General features: G+C 41.0%; 1 protein-coding gene across 1 annotated transcript in view; it reads left to right on the top strand.

Moving 5' to 3' along the window:
- Nucleotides 1–26,279, top strand: part of FRAS1 (Fraser extracellular matrix complex subunit 1) — a 478,911-nt gene that overhangs the window by 228,280 nt on the left and 224,352 nt on the right. Inside the window, exons 16-20 of the mRNA XM_033214331.1 lie at nt 923–1,063; nt 2,719–2,859; nt 4,533–4,709; nt 16,599–16,739; nt 20,689–20,832. Coding sequence (XP_033070222.1) covers nt 923–1,063; nt 2,719–2,859; nt 4,533–4,709; nt 16,599–16,739; nt 20,689–20,832 — 744 coding nt within the window. The remainder of the gene's footprint in view (nt 1–922; nt 1,064–2,718; nt 2,860–4,532; nt 4,710–16,598; nt 16,740–20,688; nt 20,833–26,279) is intronic.

The raw sequence follows: 26,279 nt of genomic DNA, 5'->3' as shown, positions 1-26,279 counted from the left end.
ATGAAACTGCTGTTTTCCTGGGCAGCCTAGTCTCCTCCCAGTTTCTGAGACTTGGCTTACTTCACGGCCTCAGCCTGGAGTACATTCCCATCAGCCTGACGTGGTCCCACTGCTTCCTAAGACAATGCTCAACGGTCATGCTTCCATGGATGCTTTCTTGACTCTTCTACCTCTTACCCCCACTCTCACATTTTTTTTTTTTGAATTTTCATTATGTATGCCTATATAGATTGATCTGAGTGATATTTTAGATATTTCCAATATTGTCTGCTTCTTTTCCTGTATTAGACTACTAAGCTACTTAAAGTGAAAACTTAGTTGATTTGGTTTTTGTGTTTCTACCCCCTGGCATAAGACCTGACACAGACCTTAACAGGTGTTTTAGGGGGTAAACAAATAAGTGAATGAGATCCTGAAAGACTGTGTGAAGTTCAGCAATTTTAACATAATTTTAGTAGCATGACCTTACTTAGTAGAATCTTGACTTTCTAAATTCTCTCTCCAAGTAGCGTAGAATAAAGGATAAAATATTTGGTACATATTTATGCTAAAAAAATTTATTATTTATCTGAAATTCAAATTTTATAGAGCTTCTGGCATTTTTATTTGATAAACCTGGCAACCTCACCTCTAAGGCCATTTTAACTTCGAACCTCGTATTAAGTTGGTTACACTGGTGGGTATGCCTGAGAGTCTTTGCTATGCTTAGGTCCATGAATAATTCTTCAATTCTCTTTCAACTGTGAAAACAAAAAGCACAGAGTCCGATGAAGTGTTGGAATCAAGGAAACAGAATTCTGCTGAGTAGCCAGAAAATGAGATTATGATATTGATACCCATTGTGGATATTGTAAAGAACAGACTTCACTGCTTCTTTTGCTCACTATTGCCTTTCTCTGATGGGTTTTTTGCCTCCCCTTAGCTTGTGACCAATCCTGTGAGACTTGTGGGCCCAGTAGCCCCAGGTGTCTTACCTGTACTGAGAAGACAGTGCTGCATGATGGGAAATGCATGTCTGAATGCCCTGGTGGGTACTATGCTGATGCCATTGGCAGGTGCAAAGGTAAGAGATGGGTCACCACCATCATCTTCAAAAAGTATTGAGTACATGTTTGACTATACTTGGTGCTATATGTTGCTCATTTGGGAACTTGAGTATATGATGGGAAAGCATTACTTTAAAAGGGATAGCTTTTTCATTATGGAGCCAATGTGTATTTGGTATGAGAGTGGGAGATATGGGTGGATGCTGGGGGACTAGAGTGCTTTCATGAAGGACTTGCACATATTAATCATCATTAGAGTTCATTTGGTCCTTTTGAAATGCCCAAGACATCTTTAACATACAGTCCTTGTTTACTTGCAAACCATCACTAACTTAGGTTGCAGATGTAACAGAATCATTTCTTATATGACATGTATGATGTAGGTCATATATTGACAACTACAACATACCACAAAAATAAAATTAAAAAGTTAAACCAAATTTGATAGCTAGTAAAGCTAAAGTCTGTATCTATTGAAAACTTGTTTTTGTGTGCTGCTTGTATATTGTTTCTTTCAGACTTATACAGCCTAAACTATGAAACATACCCACTTGAGACTTTATAAATTTCAACCTTATATATATACCTGACTTGTGTCTTTCCTCACAGATAACTCTGAGAACTTCTTGTTGCCTGGAACATCTTGATCTGCCCTCCTCTCTGAAACATATGCCGACTTCCTCATGTTTACCTACTGTCTTATAGTGCAGGGTGTTTAGACCTATCTCAACATCTCTCCTTAGCAGCCTCCCCTTTGCCTGCCAACATCTTTACTCACCCAGTGTTCGCACCTTTCCTCTGTGTCCTGCCCCCACGTTCTCATCCCATCTCTACCCACCACCCCCAGCTCCTGACCATGGTCCTGCAGAGCTTTCGTCCCATATCTCACTCCTGACCCCAGTCCTGCTAGAGGCTCAGCCAGGCCATGCCACCAGCACCTATCCCTTAGAGTCAGAGATGTCCCTGTTAACACCAGAGCCAAAGCAGCGGACATGTATTACTAACATTGTCATATGTTGTGGTCAGAGTCGTTACTGTAATTGTTACTTAAAATCCTAGAATGTTAAAGCTGGAAGTATCTTAAATGATCATTTTGTCCAACCTTTCACTGTGCTCATACCAAGAAAACTAGGCCAGGAGAGACCTAGGCTTGACTGAGGGCATTGATGAATTGGTGGAGACACTGGTCAAAATGCCAGTGCTTCCAATGCTCTGACCCACAGCCTTTCCACTCTAATCCATTTAGGCAGTGTGAGGTTTAGGTCCAGACGGACCTAGGGCTAAATCTCAGCCCTGCTATGAATAAAGCCTGAAATCGTGGGTAAATTTTTTAACTTCCAAGACCTTAGTCTCCTCATCTATAAAATGCAGTTAGTAATAACTACCTCATAATGTTGTTAGGAAAATTAAAAGTGACAGCGTGTAGAAAGTGCTTAATACGAACACTAAATAAAGGGTAGCTAATAAGCAATATGTAGAGCATGGTTAAATGGTGGATAAAGGGCCATGTGGGCAGTTCAGACAGTGTAACCACTTCCTAACACATTTTCCCCTTGGTTTGGTGTGACATCCAGAGGGGACTAAGAGTCCCAGGCTTGCGAAGCCCGACCAGGAAGTGGGCGCTTTATTCACTCCTGTCTCATGGTGTTCTCCCTCTCACTTTCTTCCTCAGTTTGTCATAACTCGTGTGCCAGCTGCTCTGGGCCCACAGCCTCTCACTGTACAGCCTGCAGCCCCCCCAAGGCTCTGCGTCAAGGCCACTGTCTGCCGCACTGTGGAGAGGGCTTCTACTCTGACTACGAGGTCTGCAAAGGTATTGTTGGTGTCACCATCATTCTTGAGAGGCTATCCCACAAGAACATAGATTTACTTCTTTCAGTAATACAACTTTCCAATGTAACTTTTCTTCTAGTGTATCTTTTATGGCTATCCATACATTATAAACATTTTTCATTACAATAGTTTTGCGAAGGGTTGATCTGAAAAAAATTCATTTGAAAATTTGTGAAGACACTCAAAAGGTTATGATTTTTTTTTCTGGCTGTTTTTAGGGGGAATGTTATTTTCTTTCCTGTACATTAAAACAAAATAGAACTCTTGCCTCCTTTCTCTACTCTCCTACCTTTGCTAATGTTTTTCTTAGACTTCATTTTGTTTTTCCCTGAAGAATTTCTTTTTGGTAATGATACTGCTGAGCAAACTGAGAGTCACTAGTGATGCCTCTGGGCTGAGTGAAATGGCAAAATCTTAAATAGCTGTTTGCCATCAAGGCTTTGGGCTCCTTGGGAGGGCGATATCATTTAAGCATTTTGAAACTAGAATATTGGGAACAAACACTTTAAGTGAAATCAATGTATATTTATTTGTACATCAGAATTAAGTGAAATCACTGTATATTTATTTGTACATCGGGATCCTTAGAACAGAGTTTGAGAATAGTTACAAGAAGAACGTATTTGAAGTAGGAAATTTGCAACAACTGTTTCGGAAGAGAAAATTGAGAGAATCTTTTAAAGAACAGGAGAGTTAATTGTATTCAAATGTGGGCACCAGATAGTTTGACTACCTTATTTGGCTTTGCTTTTCACCAGTAGCCAGGGTAAGCAAACACAGTGATGGATTACGAAACATTCATTGCTGCTCAAAGGGGCCTCTTTCTTGTCTAGAAAAGCAGCCTTGGCCGGGCGCGGTGGCTCAAGCCTGTAATCCCAGCACTTTGGGAGGCCGAGACGGGCAGATCACGAGGTCAGGAGATCGAGACCATCCTGGCTAACACTGTGAAACCTCGTCTCTACTAAAAAATACAAAAAACTAGCCGGGTGAGGTGGCGGGCGCCTGTAGTCCCAGCTACTCGGGAGGCTGAGGCAGGAGAATGGCGTAAACCCGGAAGGCGGAGCTTGCAGTGAGCTGAGATCCGGCCACTGCACTCCAGCCCGGGCGACACAGCGAGACTCCGTCTCAAAAAAAAAAAAAAAAAAAAAAAAAGAAAAGCAGCCTTAACCCAGATAAATTCTAAGAGGAATTTGTTGCCCGGACCTCTATGTAGTGGGTGATGGATGACTCATAGGTAATAACACAACCACCATTTTTTTGCAAAAGATACAGTAATGGCTTCCATATGAATGGTTCTAAAAAGCTACGATAAAAACCAAGGGTGTAATGTTAAATCGTCATTTAGTGAGTGTGTTTCTCTGGAGAACCAAGCTAATATTGTCCAGTTTTCTCGTTTTGTTTGTTTGTTTGTTATTGTTGTTGTCTAGCCCGACAGTCCTTATGGGACCTGGAAGATGTGACTGGTTAACACCACCCCTCACTCTTCCTTTCACAAACATTATTATCACTCTGTGCTTTATATAGAACATTAGAAAAATAATATGCTGAAGTGCTGCGTTTGGTGAACTTTTCTAAGTGGGTTTGATTTAATGAAAGATTTGCAACATATGTTTGATCCTTGTATTATTTTCTGCCTTTTATTTCCATTTGCAGCCTGTCACTCCTCCTGCCTGGCTTGTATGGGTCCTGCGCCCTCTCACTGTACTGGGTGTAAGAAGCCAGAGGAAGGACTGCAAGTGGAGCAACTGTCTGGGTTGGGCATCCCCTCTGGCGAGTGTCTAGCCCAGTGTAGAGCCCATTTTTACTTGGAGAGCACTGGCATATGTGAAGGTAAGCATGATTTGAGAAAGTGTTAGGTATCCTCTGGGCTTACCTCTTGGGAGATCCTGTAAGGTGGGACCAAAGCCAAGAAGAAGATCTATGTTTCATGTTAGAATGGTTCCAAGATGCTTGTGAATAAAGCAGGAGACGAATGTGCAAAAGAGTAGCCCCTATCAATAGCCTCCCTCCCTTTGTGAACCATAGATGATCGTAAAGAGCTAATCCCTTCGACTCTACCTTTTCCAAAGTTCCATTCGTGGAAGTCTCAGACAGAAATTCTTTTAGGGACCACTATGTGTAGTTACAAAAGACTCAGAGCTCATTGTAGAACTTCATTTATTATTTCTTCTAATTTGCTACTCTGAATATGAATTGGTCCCTTCAGGGCAAAATCTGGACTTCTGTCAAAATTTAGAAGTGATTTCTGCTGTTTGCTTTGGCATATCGTCTATAGAGAATTGATGACATCCGGAATAATTTGACTCAATAGCCAGGCCATCTATGAGGAGATGAAAAGGAAGGGTATAGTTTTCTTTCTGTTCCCACAAGTAGCTGCCTTGCTGTTGGGTGAATAGTTTGACTCTAACGCTACCTAAAACAAAAATCATTAATTTATATTTTTCATTGTAAACATATGTTCATTAAAAATTTTATAATCTACACACTACCTAAACCCAATTGTCTTTTCCATTTTGTTATGATATCTGAGTCTTTTTTCATATTCATAGCTTTGCGTGTTTATCTTTGTAATGTAACAGTAAGCATGCTGCAAATTCAGTTTTGTATCCTACAAGTCTGCTCACTGAAGTGGCCTCCATTTCAATATACCCTCACAGGGAAATGTGGGTTTCAAGACTAGGTTAAAAAATTTCAGACACAAGGTGTCATATGGCACAGTTGGAAGGATGCAGAATTGAAATGCAGAGACCCAGGACCAGACACTTAACCTCTCTGAGTGTTTGTATTCACAGCGTTAGAATAGGCTGACATGTAGCCTTTTCGCCAGGCTCAAAGATGGTGAGGAGTGTCGAAGTTGCTGATAAATTGTGAAGCCCTCCTGCTCCGTAGGTGCGAACCTCCCTCTGTATACTCAGGTGTCCTGGAACATGATGGGGAATCCCCTGCTTCCTGGGAGGCTCCAGACTCCAGGGTATTTTCATCGTGCCCAGAAATTGAGGGCAAGGTTGCTACTCTCCAGACATCCTGGTTTCTACCATGTATGCATTGCCCAACCTCTCTGTGGCCATTTAAACTCCCATGGCTGTTTTTATAACCACTTGTGGAATATGGGCATCTTTGTTGCTGCCGAGTCCCAGTGCCATCCCAAGGCACACGCCACACAGCCTTCTCCTGTGGTCTGGTTACTTCCAGGTGCCAAAGTGGAGGGTGATGTGGCTCTTTCCTTAAGGACCCCAGAGACTCCAGTGGGAGGGGAGGTGCTGGGAGCAAGGGACAGGAAAAAGCATTTTTCTCCTCTGTTTAATTGCTTCTCCGTTTTCTTCAGTGCGTTTAGGTTCGCCAGACAAGCTTCCTCCAGCCACTTCTGCTTTCTGGCAAAACCCATATCCCCTAAAGAAGATAATTATAGTGCCTAGCCCTGCTTGATATGAGGAAAGTACAAGGATAAAATAGAAACAGAAAGCATAACTTCTCTCTTCCTCCCAGTATCCCGCATTGTTACAGAAGTGATTTGTGATTTGATGGAATCTGTGAAACTAGTCTGCATAGTTTTACACAGCCTTGAACTGTGCACCCTGAGGTTTTTAGTGGAAACCACAGAGGAATTAGACCTCCAGGAGCACCAGTCTTTCCAAGAATTCAGAGAGATGCTAAGTGAGACCCTTGGCTTTTGTGGCACACAGGTTGAAAGCAGAGAAGCTAGAAAAGCCCACAGAAAATTCCTCACTGTAGCCTAATGATTCTGGTTTTCCCTTTGGTACAGTGCTCCCATGAAAAATCAAAGTGACATCTTCCTAGATCACTGAGCGCAGTTAGGTGCTTCTTACAATTTTGAGCACCACATCAAACATTCAAAATTGGGAATTTGGAGTGAGTTCAGAAATAGAATTGTAAATAATTAAAAATTAGAGTGACCAGGGTTTTTTAGCCCAGAAAATAATATGACCACTTATTCAATACCCACCATGAGTCAGGCACTGTGAGAAGTACCTTACTGGTTTTGCTCACTTAGTCTCAATGCCAACCTTATGGGATCAGTAGGACAACTATTGTTTAGGAGCAGAAACTGAGGCTTGAGGAAGTTGAGGTTGTGATGTGCTCAAAGTCATGTAGCCAGCACAGAGTAGAATCCAGTGGGAACCGAAATCTGGTATCCAGTATCTGTGCTATAAACCGTCATGCTACTGTATTCCAGTGGCTAAAGAGTTCATATGACCAACTGTTCAAGGTGGTACAGCTCCTAGTCTCCTTTCCATACAGGGAGAGAAGCACAGCATACTAATGCTTCAGGATTGGAGCATCTTACATTTAAGAAAACATCCTTGACAAAGGGAAGGTTTCTGGGAAGCCCTTTATACAGTCACCTTTAAAAAGATTAGAATCTGACTGGGCGCAGTGGCTCATGCCTGTAATCCCAGCATTTTGGGAGACCAAGGCAGGTGGATCACCTTGAACTCTGGAGTTCAAGACCAGCCTGGCCAACATGGTGAAACCCCATCTCTACTAAAAATAAAAAAAATTAGCTGGGCGTGGTGACATGTATCTGTAATCCCAGCTACTCGGGAGACTGAGGCAGGAGAATTGCTTGAACCCAGGGGGCAGAGATTGCAGTGAGCTGAGATCACGCCATTGCATTCCAGCCTGGGCAACAAGAACAAAACTTTGTCTGAAAAAAAAAAAAAAGGTGAGAATCTAATTCTGTTGGAATGGTTTAATTGTGGTCCCATGTGAAAGGACTGAACTGACCTCTTGAGTCCCTTGTAGCCCTGTGACTTTATGCTCATTAACATAATATTATTAAGTATCCTACATATAGCTGTCTACTCACGTTTATTAGCAAATCCCTGTGCAATCTCCACTAGGTAGGTTGTTGTACTCAATTTACAGGTGATGAGAATGTGGCAGAAAGAGGTTAATTGAGTTGCCTACGATTCCATTGGGAAACTGAGCACAACTACCAATTGTTTCCAAGCTTACTTGAGTGTTACGTGTGCTGATTGATGTATTTCCTGTCACTCATCCTGTATCTCTGGAAACCTTTCTGCCTTCCCATAATCTGTTCCATTTTCAATTCTGCTGAAGTGGTGTCTATGAATCAGGCCTGGGAGTTCTATGAGATTGCACTGGGCTCTTCTTCCCACATCTTCCCAGAAATATCCTTATCTCTCTACAGAATATTAAAAAGGTTCGATGGGCGTGTGTGTACATGTGTGCGTATGAGTGTGTGCACACATACGCACTATTGAGGGTTTCTTTTACAGCACCTTTAGTTTCAAGTGCTTCTGTAAGGAAGAGAAAAACAACTGTTTTCTAGAACTCTCCTTCTTCCTTTGAAACTACAGCACAGAGTGATTAGAATATTACTGCAGCTAATAAAAGGGAGAGAGAGATTCGTTATAGGAAGAAGCAATTTACTTAGACACTGAGGTGGTGTCAGAAGTTATCATAAAAGTTTTTACTTTGAGCCACACAACAAACCCTAGTGCAGGATGAAGAAACAATACTACAGATATTTGACTAAAATCCGAGTCTGCAATGAGAGAACAAAAAAAATTTAAAATTAACAGTGATCAAAAAGAACACTACTTATTGGAAGCTGGAGGACAGTCTGTCTTTATTCATTCCTCCTGCAAATGTTCGTTGAGTGTCTCCTGGGTGCCAGGCATTTCTAGGCACTACGAATATACTATCAAATGGGTCAAGTGAAAATTCCTTTTCTCGTGGAACTTGTATTTTAGTGAGAGAAACAGATAATAAATAAATAATGAATGAATGAATAACAGTAGCAGCAACAAAACCCATGGATGCTGGTCTGTGCCCAGAAGCCCCCAGCAAGGTAATGGAGGGGAGAGGAATGGGCCGATGTGACTAGAAAGCAGAAGAGCTCTGGGAATATGGGGATGGCCACATGTATGTATTTGTCCTGTGCTTTGACTCATCAAAGAAAATGAACTGGGTGCTTCAGAAGGCAGAACTTTGACTTCATGTTTCTTTTTCACAAGGCCTCTATGTTTCCAATGTGTGACTAGAATTGCTGGCACAGAAGAGAGTTTGTTGCTAATTGTAAAAGATTGGAGACATTTTCAATAATCAATCCAAATTGTGCACATTTATTAAATATTACTACTGAGTATTAGCTAAAAGAAGAATTGTAGTAATTGTAGCAATTTCATCAGTTCGATCTCACGAGTTTAGCTGAATGTTCGCTAGCACTGATAGATTCAAGTGACTTCATAAAAAAGCAAACCCAAACCCAAGAAATACACATCAGCCCCTTGCAAAAAAAAAAAAAAAAAAAAAAAAACTAAACAAATTACAACAATTTAATAAAAACCTGTGTCATCCAAAACAACATCAGAAAAACATTTTTTACTTTTTTATCAGTCTTCCTTCACTGATTCCCATGCCTCTGTGAGTTTGAATGGAGATGAGGGCAGGGGGAGGTGTTGCGCTGCTGCACAACCCCAGGGCTGCTATTCTCATAGCTACCTTTGTGCCTGGCTCCTCCTGGAGTCACTAGTGACAACCGGTGTGGCAGTACGTGGCAGCCCAGGGATGGACAGACAGAGCAAAGGATCTAGAGCTCTATGTCTCTTGGAGGCCTCTGCTACCGATGTTCCTTGCATCTGTTTAAATTGCTCAGCTCAGCCTCTGATTCTCCTTCCACTATGTTTGAAGGATTTCTTTTTTCTTTTAAAAGATTTAATTATTTTGAAGACTTAGCTTTTATGTGAGGTCTCTCTAGAACAGAATTTCTCATAGGATTCTCCTGGGAATCTTGTTAAAACGTAGATTGAGATCCAGTTGGGTGGGAGTGAGATCTGAGTTGCTGCGTTTATAACATGCACCTCGGTGAGGCTGTTGCTGCTGATCCCTGGACCATAGTTTGGAGAAGCAAAACTTCTAATCAAAGAAGCAGCAGCATATCACTTCAGCACTGGTGTGCTGCTTTCTCTCTTCAACAGTTAGCAAGACATCCCCATTTTTGTTTTTTCTCATTGCATGTATTATACGTATTATAGAAACTTTAAAAAATATAAATAAGGGGAAAAAAGAGAAAAAGAATACCTATTACTATATATGGTTTAGCAAATAAAAATTCAGGCTTTAGCAAGTTTTTAAAAATGAATAATTTTTATAGTATAAGCATATCTCTAATATTGCATAAGATATTCTAAAATATGATTTATCATTTATCTGAAATTCATATTTAATTGAGTGTCTTGTGTTTATCTGTCAACACTACCTAGAACCCTTTCATTTTGAGATTACTACTTTTAATCTTATGGCATAAATTCGGACAGTTGTTTATATAACACACACACACGAACACACATACATGTGGGTATATATCCCTTTATAGTTTAGAAAGTCCTTACACCCAATAATTTTGTTGAAAATCTTGAAAGGTTGCATATATCTACTCCTGCTTTATAGATGAAAAAAGTGATGCTTGGGAGGAACCAAATAAAGAATGATTTAGCAATGAGGGATCCTGGGTTCTAATACAGGACATAGTTGCCCAGAACGTATTTACTTACTTTCTTTTTATTAAGCCTAGATTCCATTTTTTTTTGCATATCATACTAGAGCTTTACAATTTAATTTCAGGGCAGGCCATCCAATTAATAATGAGCTCAGTTGCCATTACACAATTTGGCAGTGGTGACTGGGACTGAATATGAACATGGTCAGGATGATTAGATTAGCCACGTAATTGCCCCAATTCTGTAGCAAATTAATAATGGAGTCTTTCAATTTCCACACAGTTCAGCATGAGGATTAAAGAGGATATAATTTTGAAGAAATTACAAGCTTTTACTTTAAAAATGAACTCTGTACAACAATAACGGGTTTTACTTACACCTTGTCTAATTTGTTATCTCAGAAGAAACATGGATTTTAAAAAAGAATACAGAGGTAATAAACATCCCAATAGTCCCATCCCTGCCTTTTCATTGTACTTAGATTGGTGATGGAGCTTTGGTCAGGGATTTATCAGGGGAATTTCAGCAACTAAATGTTTCTAGCCTCCCAGGGCTGGGTCTTACTGCACAGAGCAAAATGGCACAAAATTGCTAAAGGTTTAGTATCAGGTTTTTAAAAAAATAATTCACCAGTTACTTTGGTCAATTAATTAACTTGGTTTAGGTGAATAGGAAGAAATAAAGCATGCTGTGTGTATTTTGATTATTTAGTTGTTGCTACGACTCACCAAAGGCCTCAAGGCAAAGAGTTTTAATTAAAGAAATACGTGGGCAGGAGTCTGCCTGCACAGCTTAAGAGTATGTTACCGTTTATGAAGTTGGAATTCTCTTACATTAATTGGATTAAGCATATGGAATCTATATTAAGCAATGCCTTTTAACGTAGTCCCTAGAGTGCTGACATGCGCTATACAAATAGGTGCCTTCTGGTAACGTTCAGCCTTCTTCACTTTCCCCTTCTTGCTTTTATAGCATGGGTGTGCCAGGCTTTGGGGAGAGAAAGATGAAAAAGCTACAGACCATGCCTGAAGGAAAGCATGATCAAGTAGGAGAGACTGACATCTAAGCAAGTAATTAAAACAGCATGACACATGCCGTAATAGCAGCAGTCACAAGGGACTGAAATAGCACAAAGTAGATGGGCTCTGTCTAGGAGAGAAGGTAGTGAGGAAAGATTTGTAGAGGGAAAACTTTCCATGATTAAGCCTTTGAAGGATTAATGGGAGTTCACCAGGTAAAGAAGGTAAGAAAGGGCATTCTAGGCTAAGAAAACAGTAAGTGCAAAGGCATATTTGGAGAAGTACAATGTGTTTGGTATTCTTGTAGTACAGAGTCCAGAGAGGAGAATTGTGCAGAATGACGCTGAGATGCAGGGCGTGTATGGGACGTTACATGAAGTACTTTATGTGCTGTGCTAAGGAGTTTAGAGTTCACATTGTTGGTATGGGTAAACTATTAAAAGATTTTAAGTAGGGAAATAATTTGGTCAATTCACATTTTATAAAGATCTATCCGGTGGATGTGTGGCAGGTAAATAGGCAGAAGCAGTGTAGGGCCGGTTAGGAAGCTGCTGTGCTAACCCAGGTCATGAATGATGTTGAAGGTCCATAGTAAGGGGCCGTGGGAAGGTGGGATAGATTTGAGAGAGATTTAGGAAGTAAAATCAACAGAGCTTAAATGGGTTGTGGCGATAGAAAAGTAAAAGTGTAGGATAACTCCAAGGTTTCAGCGTAACTTGGTGAATGGTGGAGCTACCAAGTGAGATAGGGAATACAAAAGAAATAGCAGGTAGGGAAGTAGGATGTGGAGTTGGGGATGGATAGTGAGTAAAGTTTTGGACCGATGTCCACAATTTACATTAAGTGGATATGGGATGAGCTTAGAAGTAGATGCAGAGTAGTATTTTGGAAGTGAGGAATATGAGATACCTTTGAAACACCGAGAAAGATATCTCCTAGGTAGTACTTTTATGTGATCAGAGTTCAGGATAAAGGTCAAAGCTGTACACATAAATTTAGGACTTACTAGCATGGAGGTCGTCGTTAAATCTATGGAAAAGTTTGCCCAAGAGTAAGAAAAGGAAGGGGAAAGGGTGGAATTGGGAGAAATTCAGTATTTATGAGATGGTTAGAGAAAGAGGCTGAAAGAAATTTTCAAAGACAGAAGAACTAGATAAGTATGATGCCAGTGCTTCCATCCGTCTATCCACCCCCCCCCCCCCCACACACCTACCTGGCCACTCACTTAGTCAGCAGAAATACATTTATTGAGAATTTATGACATGACAGGGACAAAGGACTGTGATAGGCACTGCAGGGATCATAGAGATGAAAAAGACGTGATTTTTACTCTTAAAGAGTTTCTAATCTAGTCAGCATAAGAGATTGGGGATGTTAAATCGTGTTCATTTAAAAAAGAAAACAAAAAAAGACTGAGCACAGTGGCTGACACCTACAGTCTTAGTGGTTTGGGAAGCTGAGGTAGGAGGATTGCTGGAGGTCTGAAGTTTGAGGCTTCAGAAAACTATGATCATGCTGCTGAACTCCAGCCTGGGTGACAGAGCAAAACTCTTTCACCAAGAAAAAACAACAAACAAAAAGTAATGAGAAGAAGGAAAAGGAGGGTGAGGGTAAGGGGGAGATCAATTTTGATTAAGTTTACTCATTTCAGTTTTTAGCCCTTATCACAGTACTCCCATTCTGAGTCTAGAGGATTTTGATATCTACATCATATTTTGAGAGAAGCACCCCTCAAAATTCTTTTTTGACATGAAAAGCCAGGAAAGTTTGTGTGATACGAAAGTAAGGACACTTCATCACTTTTTTTGTATCATTAAAAAGAAAAACAGTAGTATCAGTTGTTTGAAATATACATGGAAAATAGAATGAATAAAAAATGGTATGTTTAATTATTTTAGGTACAGTTTTTGCTGAGGTCAGGTTGACTGGACTTTATAGTCACCTAAGGACACTTTTTAGTGCTTAAGTAGCTCACTTATGCTTTTTCAGAAATATACGTACTTAGCCATCAACTGGAAAGCCAGTCTCTAAAAATGTAGTATTGCACGGAGGAATTATTTATAGAACTTCTTTCAGATATCTCCCATCTATGCTCTGTAATGGGTTCAGTCTTCCTTGAAGGATCTTAGACTTCAGACAGAACTCCTGCTATGAAATCAGCTTCCATAGAATGATTAAGCCTCATATAAGTCACTGAAATAGTGTCGATATTTCCAAAACCAGCACGGAATTGAAGTTTCATGACTTTTTTTTTAAAGGATGCAGATGTTAATGCCTGTACTTGCAGAAACAGAGCATTAGAGAGAAAAAAAATACTTTAAGAGGATCATCATCCAGTATATTCCAGCATATTCCTTTCCCTCTGTACCCACAGCAACTAACTAGTTCATTATCTAGTTAGTTCTTAAACATTTTCAGTGAAGTCTTCTGAAGACTGTTGTGGCAACGTTCATTGGAGCTTATTTCTAAAATCTAGTGGATGCAAAGGGACTTTCTTCTGGACTTCTTGGCCTACCAGCCTTTCAACTTGTTTGTCCTCTTTACCTTCCCGTTGTATATAATTGAAAAATAACTTTTATGCACATTGAGTAAGGCTATTTCATTCATTTTGTGACCAAGTGAAATGAAATGTTTGTACTCATAATGCATTAATTAATCTTTCTCCAATTTTCAATTCCATGGTGATACACTTCGATTTTCTATTGATTAAAGAGGTATAACAGGAAGAGCTAGGGATTTTAGCAATCTTGTAAAGTCTGATATAAACCTAATGATATCATCAGACATATATTTAGGTGTGCAAAAATGTGTTGCTTCAAGATGCTTCCCCCATATTATCCTGCAAAGCTTTGTGTTAACAATGTTAATTTAACTGTGTTTTAAAGTATTGCCACCTCACTTTCCTTTACATACTGCTTCACTTTGTGTTAAACATGTCTTAAATAAGGTGCTAACGTATATCCTTCCTTTATAATAATATTTTCTTAAACATCAGTTTCTTCATTTTTTTAAGAGGAGTCTGAAAATACTTGGGAAAAAATTCCTAGCTGTGACTTATGCTAATAGGGCTGTTTTATAATCTTAAAAAATAAAATTGAATTTCAGAAAAAGAACATTAATTAAAAATATGGATCTCTAGGTTCTGTTTATCATATAGTAAAAAATACTCTTGAATAAAACTCTGTAGTATATCCAGGGATGATGATCAAAATATTTCTTAACCAGTAAGGCATGGGCACTGCCCAGTGAGAATGGCATTGATCTGAGTTCAGGAGCAGAGTCCTGGGAGTCTCCTGGTATGGGTATTAGCCTGTAGGTGCCAGGCTATGAGTGGGGCAGGGTGCTAGGGGTGGGGTCAAGGCTGCAGCAGAGCACTGGAAGGCTTAGGGCAACAGCCATATACCAACCTGCATGGAAACAGTTCAATACTTTAACCACCAGTACTGATGAACAAGGATGTCCTAGCTGAACATTAGCTCCATATATATATTAAAGATTCTATGTTACATTTTATTAGGGGTTGGTGGCAATGGAGATCTCAGTGGTGTAAAATCAATTCTGGTCCTTCCAAGCTGAGGCACAGTGAATGTACTCAGAGGGTGTCTCTGCCGTCTGGTGGATCTTGTCCATTGGGCAGAAGATGGCCTGAAATGCATGGGGTTATCTGCATGAAGAACCAGGTCTTTGTCTTACTCATCATTGTATCCCCAGTACTTGAAGTTACTTGAGGCTCAATGACAAATGAATGATTGGAGATAAATGGCTGGTTGTTTTAACACGTAGTTTTTATTATACCGGTGTGGTGAGGCCAGAAGATCAGGAGACTGTTGCCATTGAAAAAGTTTGTTACTCACAGCTCCAAAGAGGAAGGGGCACCCCATGGTATAAAGGGCCACAAGGGGGAGCACCAGGGTCAGTCAGGAGGCAGAGGTGATGGGGGGAACATGGGCAAGAGACTTTACTCTAGCGTCAGTAGAAAGGGATGGGTGAGGTAGGGTAAGCAGGCTTAGGATTGGCTAGTTGGGATAATTACAGTGGTCTGTGAGGTATAGAGACTGTCTCTAGTTGTCTAGTAACTGACCCCAAGGCAGGAGAATAGTAGCCTGGAGTGTAAGAGTATGATAAGGGAGGTGGTGGGAGTGTGAGTTTTGGATTAGTTTGCATATGAAAGGCATGCTCCCAAGGAAATCATTTATTATCTCCAGGAATATAGCCTCAGGAGGGTCAGTCTCTCCAAAATCGGCTTGGTTTCAGATGTCAAAGAATCAAAAATATAGATAATAAAAAGGCATGATTAAGACAATGGCTACTCTTGAGAAGTCATGCAACTATCCCCTTTATCATTAAAGGTCCAATGAAAGCAAGCAGAAATGTTTTCTTTCTCCTTGCCTTTACTCTCTTTTCACCTGTGGGTAGTTCTAATGCAGCACTTAATGTTAATGCTTATAACCAAGATTTATTAAGCCCTTACTGGGTGTCCAGCACTATCCTAATAATTCATATTCATCAGCCCAATTAGTGCCCACAACATCCCATGTAGTAAGTTCTGTTTGGATCCTTGTTTTATAAATGAGGAAGCAGGAGCCTTGAGAAATGAGTTAGTCGAATTCACATAGAGCTATGATGTGATGCTCTTATTCTCTGTGCTACACTCTGCCTTTCATTCATTCTATTTCAGTAGCTTGCTTGGGTGTCTGTTGTAGCAACTAGTTTGAGCAGCTCAACATGTTGGGCAATTCTCATTTGTGTATGCCCAGTCTCCATCTCAGAGTAGGCACTTTATAAACCTATGTGAAATCAATAAGTGAAGCTCTCACCAGCTTTTCTCTTTGATTTGAGCAACCCGATAAGGAGCAGAATATCTAGTGATAGAGAGCTGTCCCAAAGGAGGGAGAACTGTTTTCCGGCTTCCTATTTTTTATTTGACATTCTCTGAGAATGGGAACTTGGGAAGAAAGAAATGTATGATTCTGCAAATGGTTATTTCTGTTTTGAGGCACTTGTGCTTTACTTAATCTGGGTTCCACAAATGCTTGCTTTGCAGGAGACTGCCTTTAGAGAGAAGTGTGTGAGATATGCGGCTTGTCCCTGGGAAAACCAAGTGAATGTACAGAACATACTCTGGCCCAGGAATGTTAATGGGAGAGACAGAGTTACCATCTGTGTCTTGTGGAGCTTTCCTGATTGTCTGCTTTGCTTTATCTTTCCCCCAGCTTGCCACCAGTCCTGTTTCAGATGTGCAGGGAAAAGCCCACGTAACTGCACAGACTGTGGGCCTTCCCATGTGCTATTGGATGGGCAGTGCCTCTCCCAGTGCCCAGATGGCTACTTTCACCAGGAAGGTAGTTGCACAGGTGAGTGAATATGTAACATGCTGGGGCACATTGCCTATGCCCTTGTTTTGTCTTCAGAGCGTAGCCAGACACTGTAATTAGGAACCTTGTCATACCAGGGACTAAGATTCTGCTGTAAATCCTTATCTTGAACTTGCAGGTTCAAAGTATAGAGGGAGGGGAACAAGTAAAATTTAGTTCTTCCAATAAGGAAGCATGAAAATAAAACATTAGAATCGGCTTTACCGTAGAGACTGTAATATTTGAATAAACTCTGAACTTGGTTTTCTCTTGCCTGGAAGACAATGATCTGAATAAATAACTCCTGTCATGGACTAAATAATGACCTTTATTTTCTAAAAGAACCAGAACTTAGTTCAGCATAAGTCTTTGTTGCTATGGCTTAAAAAGAGAGAGAGAGAGAGATAGGGATAGGGTGCTACTGTTGCCCAAGCTGGAGTGCGGTGGTGTGATCACAGCTCACTGCAACCTCACCTCAGCTTCCTGGGCTCAAGCAATCCTCCCACCTCAGCCTTATGAGTAGCTGAAACCATTAGTATGTGCCACCATGCTTGGCTAATTTTTTAATTCTTATTTGTAGGAAAAAGTGTTGCCCAGGCTAGACATGAACTCCTGGGCTCAAGTTATCCTCCCACCTTGGCCTCCCAAAGTGCTGAGATTACAGATGTGAGCTACTGTACCCAGCCTGTGGCTTTTTAGAAAAGTTTTAAAGTTTATGTTTCTGATTATTAAAAAGATATGTACTTATTGTAGAGGGATTGAAAGTTCAGACTAGGAAAAATAAATGGGGGTTTGGGGATAAAGACAACTGATTATGCCACATCTTAGAAGCAACAAGTTTTACCCTGGTGATAGATTCCTTTTTGACCTACTTTTTAGGCATGCTGTTACATAATTGAGAATAAATTAGAGCTATACTTTTTTATATTTTTTTCAAAATATAAAGTCATAAGCAATTGTCTATGTGATACAAAGTTATATGTACAGATATGTATGTGTATATTTATTGTTTTCATGGCTGCATACTATTCTATTTCTTTTTCTTTTTTTTTAAGAGATGGATTCTCACTCTGTCATCCAGGATGGAGTGAGGTGGCATGATCATAGCTCACTGCAGCCTTGAACTCATGGGCTCTAGTGATCCTCCTACCTTAGCCTCTCAAGTAGCTGGAACTATAGACATACATCACCATGCCCAACTAATTTTTTCTTAATTTTTTGTAGAGACAGGGTCTCACTTTGTTCCCAGACTTGTCCTGAACTCCTGGCCTCAAGCAATCCTCCCTCTTTAGCATCCCAAAGTCTTGGGATTACAAGTGTTAGTCACTGCATCTGACTCCATTTCCTTTCACATAAGAAATGAAATTTGGCAATTGGGACACTTGAGGACACTAGGAAGATCTTTTACTTTCTCCCTCTTAATGAGGTACTGCTGTGGTTATCAATTGTTGCCTAATAAACCACCCCAAATTTGTGGCATTAGACAATTGTTATATTTCCCAGTTCTGAGGATTGTCGGGCAGCTCTTTCTTCAGATCCTGCAGGTGGGCTCTTCATTGACATGTCTGTCACCTGGTCAACAATCTCTTACTCAATGAGGCCTCTTCTCGTGGCTAATTGTACTTCCTCACAGCATGGCAATCTCAGCTAGTCCATCTTCTTATGTGTCAGCTGTCTTCTCCTGGAATGAGTATTTCAAGAGACCTAAGCAGAAGCTGCAAGCTGCCTATCACCTAACCTCATTGTCACTTCTGCTATATTCTGTTAGTCAAAGCAAGGTAACCCATATTTGAGTGGGTGAAGGAATAGAATACACCTCTCAGTGGAGGAATGGCTTATGCACAAAATTAGGGATGGATTTGATGATCTTCATCAAGGAGACAAGCTACCTTGGGCTAATGCACTTGTATGGAATCAAGCATTTGGCACAGGTAACTGTGCACTTCCCAGCCCCACTTTCCCGGGCTACAGCAGAATAGAGCAAAAGGAAATGGAGGTATTTGCTTCTTACTTTAACATGTCAGTCCAGTATGTTTTTTAAGATCACCTTTATGTTTCAGTGACAGAGATTCTGAAAATTACTAGTTGGGATTAGTACAGAATTTTGTTGAGATTGACGGAATACTAAAATTTAAGGACTTTATTGTAGCTCTGTGTGTGTGTTTTTTTTTTTTTTTTGGTATATACAGAAAAAAAAACCATTCTATCATTATTTCTCTTTTATTTCTAAAAAATAGATTGTTGGGGCCAGCTGATAGGAAAAAGCCCACTGATATGAAATTATATTGCAAGTATTTCTGGAGTCAGTAAATATAATAAACTTATGACATGTTTTTAAAATAAATTGATATTTGTTACATTCATCTAGCCTTAAACTTCAAAGAAGCGATTTAGAATGAACATAAATTTAGCTGATGATTGAAGATCAATATTACATTTGTTCTGGAATTTTTTGCCATTTTCTAAGTGTCTTTTTAATCTCTGCAGTCCCCTGGTGAGTTGCTTTACTTTAAATACTCTGTCAGGCGCAGTGGGGGAATGTTCCTGGTTTCTTTGTCATTAGGATTGCCCTTGAGAGCTGTTTCTATGCTTAGGTGCTTTCATCCTAGCCCAGCTGATTTTTGTATGTATAAAATTGTTTAGGGGAGGAAAGTCTGGGTAGCTCTAGCTCTTCTCTGTCCATGCCTCTGTCTGCTGGAAGCCAGCAGATAGATGGTACCATGAGCAGCAGGGCACCCAGGTCACTGGAAATATTCTGATAGGGAGGAAAAACTGGGTGTTGGAAATCATCCAGAGAGTGCTATATCTTTTGGACAGGCGCTTTCAACATTGAGAGTCTCAGGAATGTAGAAGGGGCGAGAGTGCTATCTTTCTAATCAGCAGTTCATTTTCTTGCTTGCTTGCTTTTTTTTTTTTTTTTCTTAAATAACTCCTAATCTTCTCTTGGCCTCTTGCCAGAATTGAGAGGCAGTTGACTTTACTCAAAATCTGTGCCTTTGCTTCCCACCAGCCGCGTGCCAGGATGGAATTCATCAGTTGCTGCAAGATCTACCCAGCTCCAGCCCCTCACATCCCCTCCTCTTGGACTCAGACCTGCTTAGACCTCCTTGCCCGTGACAGAGAAGTTCTTAAATCTGCTTCCATGTGCTTGCTCCTGCTGCTCCCTTGGCAGCGTCAATGCAGCTGCAGCTGCAGCCGCCTTTGATTCTTTGCCACCCTTTTCCTTATTGCTTACACCTTACGGTGACTCACTTGGTTTGTTTCAGTGTCATACCTCTTGTTAATTTGGTGGTTTTTCTGGAGAAGACATTGCTTTGGCATAACTTTGCCTCTAAGGAATTGAACTTCGGAGGCAGCTCACGATACCCTCCAGAAAGAGGACTTTTTTCTGTTTTTTGTATTTTAGTTCAGTATTGCTGATAAAATAAGCATCCCAGTGGTGGTGACTTGAAGGGAGGGCCTGGATGGCCACTGACTCTAGAGAGAAGTTGCAGTATAGTTTGCTGTGTATGGATTCCCCCTTCATCTGCTAGAAATTTCTGAGAAGCAAAATGTCCCCTTTTTCTCCCTGTCCCACTCATTCTTTGAGTCATGGTATGTTAGGGTCAGGGAGTCTTGCCACTCATGTTTCTGCTCTGTGACTGTGATTTGAACTTCCTTCATTACACAGATGGGGATGATCATGCTGGTCCCTCTGGAATGTGTGGCCGATTGCTCACATATTTATAGTTCTAGATTCCAAATTGTGTTCACGGGCAGTAGTCCCCTTGACATCAGAAATGCAGTCCCTAGGTCAGGTCCAAGGCTGTGCCAGGCTTACTCAGGGATCTTCTAAAGATGATTAGAGTTGGAGGTCTGCTCTTAATGTAATTTGTGGAGTGCATTAAATACTTCACACATATACATGCTGAGCTGCTAATTCCAATCCTGGTTTTCGTCCCCCTGCCAGAATGTCACCCAACCTGCAGGCAGTGCCGTGGGCCGTTGGAGTCTGACTGTATCTCCTGTTACCCTCACGTCTCTCTTACCAATGGTAACTGCAGGACCAGCTGCAGGGAAGAGCAGTTCCTTAACCTCGTGGGATCCTGTGCTGGTGAGTGAAACTCCTGTGGACTCCTCAGAAATCACTGGGCAGCTGCTGGGGCTCTTCATACCAGGCTTAAGGGGGCTCTTTGTCCTCAGCTTATGAGCTCTTTTATAGGAGACATTTGTCTCATGTCTGGAAACTCATGTTACTGCTTCCCCTTGGGCATTTAGTAAATACTTGTGGATTTAAATGGAACTTCTAATAATACTCTTGCAAATCCTGAAAATCTCAGACTCTCATGTTAATGAAGAATGAAGTGATGATAATAGCACCTTTGTATGCGTTCAGAACTTCTTCTTAAGATAGCAAAAAGTGTTTTGAAAATAAGTCACTCCAAGACTTCCTTTCTCTTGTCCGCATTTTGTCCTGCTTCTTGCTGAACCTTTGCCATCGGCCCTAGACACAACATTTTAGAGAGATTAAACTAAAAGTAGATCAGTTGCCTTCGGAGATGGGATTTTTTTTTTCTTCCTCATTTTAGAACTCAGATCTTAAAAAAAAAAAAAAAATTAGGAAAGCAGTCTAAAATTTGAATAATGTCGGAACCAGACATCATTTATGTTCATCTATCCAGTCAGACAACAAATGTGTATTTTTGAGTGCCTACTAGTGGTCAAATGCTCAGAATACAGAAAAAGATGAAGGAGACAATGACTCCACCACCAAAGAGCCTAGAGACTGGGGAGAAGAATTTACTGGATAATGGGTTATTGTATATTTCTTGACCCACTTTTTCGAACTCTGGGACAAACTTGTAGAGCTTTGCCTTTACCAGCTATTGCCTCAGCTCAGAAGGGCTGAACTGGGTGGATCCTGGGATGCTACTGGGCAAATGGGAAAGGTGAGAAAGCGTGCTGAGAGGTCGACCTGGCCGTCAGGTTTGTCTTGGGGCAGGGAGGAGGCGTGGTCAGTTGTCTAGATCACAGTATCCGGCAGGCGCATTCAGTCTGGGATGGTGCCAATATCTCAGCTGTTCGGTCTGGTGGATTGAGGGTGGGGCGGGGCACAGCAAGTCAGTAGCTGTGCTCCCTGTGCCTGGTGGTACCATGGTCTAGGTGAGCCATTTATTTTTGCACATGACAGTAAAGACTAGACATTTTGGTATTAAGGTCTATATCCTAAGAAAACCAAACTGTACAGGCACAGGACTGCAGCCCAGAATGCTGGATTCAGAGCAGAAGCCCAAGTGTAGAGACTGTGCAAGCATTTTAGATGCAACAAAAAGTGGAAATTCAGAGTCCAGGATTAAGACTAATCCGAATCCCTATGAGCTGTAGGATGTGAGTCTGTTGCTAGCGATGTCTGTCATAGTCAGGACTGTCTTGGAAAGTGGGAAAAATGGGAGATAGTAGTACCCACACCCGAAAGAGAATTTGGGGATGGAAGGGGCTGTTATTACAGTTTGTATGGCTGAGTTCAGCTACTTATTATCACTTTAGGACATGGAGGAGCAGCTACTCTGAGAATTAAATGGCTCCCTACATGGCTAAAGCATATTGGTAGATATTTACTGAGAACCCACTGAGCACAGGTGCCAAGTTGATGTTTGAGGGGGATACAGAGGTCTTCCAGGCTACCTAAGGAGGTGAACCAAAGACACAAGCATAGCTAACAAATAGTACAGAGCAATTTAGGGACAGTAACACCAACCAGTAATAAGGGCTGTAGGAGTTCAAGGTAGGAAGAAGTAACAGGATATGGAAGGCATTATGCGGGGGTCGGGGGGGGGAACCCAAAATACTTCCAGAGGAATAACCAGGATCCTGTGAGACAGAGGGAGCTCTGCTGGGCTTTCTGAGCATGGTTTCAGCAGGAGACAGGCCCAGCAAGTATAGCACATGGGCCACTCATGACTAGTGAGTCATCTAACCTGGATGAAAAGCATGGTTGGTATTAAAGCATATTAGATAAAATGGTTGGGAAATTTAAATTCAAACCAGTGTATAGAGAGCTCAAAGTTTCAGGCCAAAAAGTTTTGACTAGATCTTGTGAGCAATAGGGCCATGAGAGTTTTGGAAAGGACTGTAGCTTGACTAAGGGTGTCTTAAGACAAGAAACCTGCAAGCTGCATGGAAAATGGACCAACACAAGGAGAGATTAGAGTCAGGGCGAAGAGTTAGAAGGTAGGACCTGAATTATATCCTTCATGATGGCTTTTTTATTTAAAATCTAACTCAGAATGTGGGCCCTAAAAATTTTATGCTAGGGCATATTTTAAAAATACATGTTTATATAAGGAGATTCAAAAAATTTAATTTTTAATGAGCTCTGTTCCCTCTAATGTCCAGAGTGTTCTTTGATAGTGAATTAGGTGATTAGGACTTGCATTAATTTTTTAAGGCTAATAGGGAACCTTTAGAATGAGAATCATGGGACTGAGCTAAACAATCTGGAGTCCCCAACCCTTGAAGAGCAGGTCCTAACAAAATAAACTGAAAAGGAAAATCTTGGTTGTCCTGGGAATTGGGTATGTTAAATAATGGTTTTAAATGAGGTAACCATTGTCTGGTGCTTAGAAATCATTTGTTGATTAAAGACTGGTGTAATAGTATTTATTATAGAAAAGTTTGATCAGTAATTTCAGTTATTGAAGTTTCAGAGAACTGTGCTGACACCAAAGTTTACTTTTTCACTAAGTGTATGACTTTTCTAAACACCCCTACTTTCCTCTGTAGCACTGCAATGCCTTCACTCATGTATTATCAAACATTTGTCAAGCCCTTGCTCCATGCCAGGCATTGTGCTGGACTCTGGGGATGTAAAGACAAATCAGATATGGTGCTTGTATACGAAAAATGGACTCTTTAGTGAATGAAGGTGTTAGTTTGCTAGGGCTTCCATACCAAAATATCACAGACTGGGTGGCTGAAACAATGGAAATTTATTTTCTCCAAGTTTTGAAGGCTGGAAGTCCATGATCAAGGTACCTGCAGGCTTGGCTTCCTCGGAGGCCGCTCTCCTTAGCTTGCAGATGACGGCCCTCTTGCTGGCTCCTCTGTGCACATGTGCCCCTGGTTTTTTCTGCATGTCCTAATCTTCTCTTCTTATAGCTATATTGGTCACACTGGATCAGGACCCATCCCTTAATATCCTTATTTTAACTTAATTACCTCCTTAAAGGCCCTATATCCAACTTCAGACATTCTGAGGTACTGGGATAGGGCCTCAACACATGAATTTTGGGGGAACTAATTCAGCCCATAACAGAAGGGAGTGTGTATTTAGTGTAATATTGCTGTGGTACTCTGTGCACAGCACAGGAGATGAGATGAGCCTGTGGGACAGGACCCTGACCCACACTGGAGGCTGTGTATATGAGTGTGTGGGGTGGGTATGAAAGCTTTCCGGAGGATGTCACAACTGCGGTGATTTTAAAGATAGTGAGAATTAGAAGAGTTTGGAACTTTGGAGGCAGAACATTTCAGGAAATGGGCCAAAGAGGATTATCTGTTGAGACATCCATAAAGAGTTGAGTCCTATGAGAGTGGTGGGAGTTGAAGTAGGAGGGAGCAGGACTGGTCTGTAGGGCCTTGGCACACCCGTGGGGATGCCTTGAAGGTTCTGGGAGGTGTCGCGATTGCATTTCTGTGAAGAGAAAGATCTGCGGAAGATGGCTTGGAGGAAAAGAATGAAGCAGAAAGTTCTTTAGGAGGTAACCACGGTAATCCAGATGACAGAAATCCTTTAATGAGAATGCTGCTGAGGGGATAAAGAGAAGGGGTCATGATTTCACCAGGTATTAATAGTATGTTAGGTTGACTCATCTCAGGTTGCTGTTTTGTCTGCAAGATGGTCCAAGTGGCAATTTCATATGATTTAATGTAATAGAAGCAACAGAGGTTGGTGCTCCCTCGGCCCTGGGGGGTAAGGGAGAAGGAACTTTGCAGATAGTTTCCAGGTTTCTGGTCACAGAAATTCGAGGGATGGGAGTACCATTTACCAAGGGTAGGAATAGATCTGAGAGGCAGTGAGGAAACCAGTGTGCTTGAATGTGGCCAAGTTGAATTTGGGGTGACAGTTGGACATCCCAGAGTGTCTCTCTAGGAGGAGGTTAAAGGTATAAGTGGACAGGTTTCTTACTATAGCTACTAGGAGCTTGTCTCCTTTCTCAGTGTTGACCTGAACTGAAAGTCCTGGAATTGTTTTTAACTAAAGTATTCCCTCAGTCAGGTCATAGTTAACCTCAGAGAATGTTTAGGTGACTTTTATCTAAACTCAGGAAGGTATTAGGATTAACCATGTGATGACAGACAGGCAAAGCTGAGGATAATCTACCTTGTGCGGGGCCGGCAGTGGAATGTCCTCTCCGTGTCCTTGGGAAGTCCTAGCTCATAGGAAGTCTCGGAGAAGGACTGTCTCTACCTGCTCTTTTGTGTATGTCCGAGCGCCTCCAGAGTGGCAAGGTTTCCTCTCGGGATGCATTCTCTATTTGACTCATACCTGAGATCATCATTGGAGACCTCATAATTGTACTGTAGCTGTTTAAAAAAGAAAATGACAGAATCTAGCACACTGACAAGAGTAAACCCATCCTGGGAGCAGGTCCAGTAACCTCAGTGTGTCTCACATATGAAGATGGCATATGTGTGGGGTTTCTTCCTCCAAGTCTATCAAAGCAAATATAAAGTATGTGAGATTTAGGCCACAGCTGAAGGTTTTCAACAAAGATAAATGAACTGAGGTGAGAGGCAGCTGTGCATAATTGCGGGAGACAGGGTTCTATGCTATGAAAAGCCAGGTTTTCTTCTGTCATAGATTGAATTTTTTTTTTTTTTGCCCACATCTCAACAATATTAACAGAAAACTCCAAAGGCTAAGGTGCTTTCTTCATTTCTTTTTCTCAGCTAAAAGCTTTCTCTTGTTCATACAATAGGGTAAGAATTAAAAGGAAAACAGATAAAAACCTGGGGTGGGGAGGGGGAATGTCCACATGCAAATGTGTTTCTTTAAAAAATGCTTTGAGTTTTGTGGACTGCCTGATGGGATGGCTGTGTTTTTGAGTTCTTATATAGAAAGAAGATAATATCAAGGGTAATATTGCAGAGGGGAAGACCTGAAAAATTAAAATAGTTTTTTTTTTGGGGGGGGGGTAGTGAAAGTCTGGGTGATTAACAAATTGTTATTGTTCATGAAGTATTTTTTTAAATGTGAGTTTGCTCTTTCCACAAATCTGTGTGAGAATGTAAGCAAAAGAAGACAAGTATCAGTAAAGAAATATTACTTTGAGTATTTTCATATTGTATTCCTATTCCGCAGAACTCAAATTCTAAACAATGGTTAATAGGTGTTACATGTAACAAAAACAAAAACAGGCCGGGCGCGGTGGCTCAAGCCTGTAATCCCAGCACTTTGGGAGGCCGAGACGGGCGGATCACGAGGTCAGGAGATCGAGACCATCCTGACTAACACAGTGAAACCCCGTCTCTACTAAAAAATACAAAAAAACTAGCCGG

The sequence above is a fragment of the Trachypithecus francoisi genome, unplaced genomic scaffold, assembly GCF_009764315.1.
Source record: "Trachypithecus francoisi isolate TF-2019V2 unplaced genomic scaffold, Tfra_2.0 Lachesis_group1, whole genome shotgun sequence".
Lineage (NCBI taxonomy): Eukaryota > Metazoa > Chordata > Mammalia > Primates > Cercopithecidae > Trachypithecus > Trachypithecus francoisi.
This window is presented reverse-complemented; position numbering and strand designations above follow the sequence as displayed.